The sequence below is a fragment of the Microtus ochrogaster genome, chromosome X, assembly GCF_000317375.1.
Source record: "Microtus ochrogaster isolate Prairie Vole_2 chromosome X, MicOch1.0, whole genome shotgun sequence".
Taxonomy (NCBI): domain Eukaryota; kingdom Metazoa; phylum Chordata; class Mammalia; order Rodentia; family Cricetidae; genus Microtus; species Microtus ochrogaster.
Window position 1 is genome coordinate 22,063,096 of NC_022026.1, and position 2,430 is coordinate 22,065,525.

Below are 2,430 nucleotides of genomic sequence, written 5' to 3' on the forward strand. Positions count from 1 at the left end.
CACCTGTATCCCTGTACCCTTGGATGTTGTGACCACCTTGTCCATGTGCCCTTGGATGTTGTGACCTCCTGTGTCCATGTGCCCTTGGATGTTGTGACCACCTGTGTCCCTGTGCCCTTGGATGTTGTGACCACCTGTGTCCCTGTGCCCTTGGATGTTGTGACCACCTGTGTCCCTGTGCCCTTGGATGTTGTCACCACCTGTGTTTCTGTGCCCTTGGATGTTGTGACCACCATGTGACCGTGCAACTTATACCTGTCGTGTTCCTGTCACACTGGTTTCAGGAGGACAGCAAGAAGGGCAGTCTCCTGTCTGGGCATGATGGTGTCCCTGTGGCCATCAGTCAGAGCAAGCAGCACAACAATGGCAGCCTTGGAACCCCTGTTTGCCACTGTCCCCAGCCGTCCCCTGCTCCCTGGCTTTCCTGGGGTCATCTGACTTTGAAAGCTCCTCTGACTTTCCAGAGAATCACTGTCTTCCACTTGCAGATGAATGCTTGGTGTGAAGGGTGGTCCTTACTGCACTAGGAAAGTTAAAGCAGGCCACGTTGAACATGCCATCTACACATGCAGGAAACCTGAGCCTATGATTCATCAGGTGTGCTTACAGTGAGTAATCAAACTGGGGGATTATGTCACAGGTGCAGTGACTCTGTATTGTGTGACATTTTACTCTTGACTTTTTAAGGGGCCCACCACCAGCTCCCAAATAGATCACATAGAGACTTATTATTACTTAGCTAACTTGTTTCTTTACAGCTTTTCTTATCTTAAATTATCCTGACTACTTTTTGCCTCTGGGCTGTTATCTTTATTTCTATATACCTTTCCTTGCTTCTTTCTCCATGACTTGCTGCACAGCTGTGTGGCTGCTCCCTGATGTCCTCCTCTCATTGTTTTCCTGCTCCTCTTTCTCTCTCCCCCCAGATTTCCCTTTCTATTTACTCTCTCTGCTGCCAACTCCGCCTGTCCTTGTTCCTGCCTCGCTATTGGCCGTTCAGCCTTCTATTAGACCATCAGGTGTCCTTTCAACTCATCACAAGTGTATTACGATTCATTAAGAAGTATTTTTTTATTGCTTACATTTTGGGGTTTTTTTTTGAGACAGCATTGCTTTGTGTAGCTTTGGCTCTCCTGGAACTCACTTTATAGATCAGGCTGGCCTTGAACTCAGAGATCCACCTGCTTCTGCCTCCTAAGTGCTGGAACCCGACATTATTGTTTACTTTCTATTATTTATTTTCTACTCTTGTGCATATGTCTCGGGATGGTTTTCCTTCTGTTTGCATGTTGCTCAGTTAGGTTTTAGAACCATGATTTATTTCTCCACCCACTAAGGCATTCTTGGCTATACTCTTCAACTGCACCCTATTTAGGTCCCCTCTTACTCTTCCAGCTTTTCTTTCTCTCGTCTTTAGCTCCTCCTCATTTTACTTCTTAATTATAACCTCCCGTAGCTTTAAAAAATCTCCAAAATTGGTTGGCCATAACATTATCCCAACTTTCCCCTCCAAGCTATATACCTACCACTCCTTTCTTCTTTTCGAAGTCACTATAATACTGAAGGCTTTATTTAAAGGTTTCTTTGTATGTGTGCAATGGACTGAAAGAGAATGGTCCCCATAGCTTCGTACATTTGAATGCTTGGTCCCAAGTTGGTGGACTGTTAGGTAGTGTTAGGAAGTGTGGCCTTGTTGAAGGAGGTGTGTCACTGGAAGTAGGCTTTGAGGTTTCATATGCCAGGCCTGCCTCCACTCCTCAATGCTCTGTCATGCCTTGTTCAATTTTTCAGAATGATCACCTAGAATGAAGTAATGCTGCCCTACAGTACACTATGGCTTGTCCAACTCTTCATCAGTGACCATCTTCATTGGCATGCACCACCACACCAGGCTAAAAGAACAATCTTAACATTTAATCATGCAAACCAATTAGAAGGGACGAGCCAGTTAGCTGTTTCTGGATAAAGACACATTTTGCAATTGCGCTTGTTTTTTAGTTTAGAAGGAAAGGTGTTTAAGGTGGAAATGTCTTGTTCTAAAGGAGAACTAAACACCATTTATGGTGGTTTGAATAAGAATGGTCCCCATAGACTCATGCGCTTGAATGCTTGACCTATAGAGAATGGCACTATTAGAAGGTGTGGCCTTGTTGAAGGAAGTGTGTCACTGTGTGAGTGGGCTTTGAGGTCTCATATGGTACACAGTCTCCTTCTGCTGCCTGTGGTTCAAAATGTAGAACTCTCAGGTCCTTTTTCAACACCATGTCTGCCTGCATGCTGCTATGCTTTCTGCAATGATGATAATGGACTAAAGCTCTGAAACTGTAAGCCAGCCCCAATAAAATGTTTTCCTTTCTAAGAATTGCTGTGGTCACTGTGTCTCTTCACAGCAATAAAACCCTAACTAAGACTCCATTTAAGCTGTTAGAT

At 44.6% G+C, this 2,430-nt stretch overlaps 1 protein-coding gene across 1 annotated transcript in view; it reads left to right on the forward strand.

Moving 5' to 3' along the window:
* The window catches only part of LOC102001841 (uncharacterized protein CXorf49 homolog), an 8,808-nt gene extending 6,695 nt beyond the window's left edge, over positions 1–2,113 (forward strand). The window contains exons 4-5 of the mRNA XM_005358639.2: positions 285–499; positions 1,999–2,113. Of these exons, the coding sequence (XP_005358696.2) occupies positions 285–499; positions 1,999–2,113 (330 nt within the window). The remainder of the gene's footprint in view (positions 1–284; positions 500–1,998) is intronic.
* The last annotated feature ends 317 nt before the right edge of the window (positions 2,114–2,430 follow it).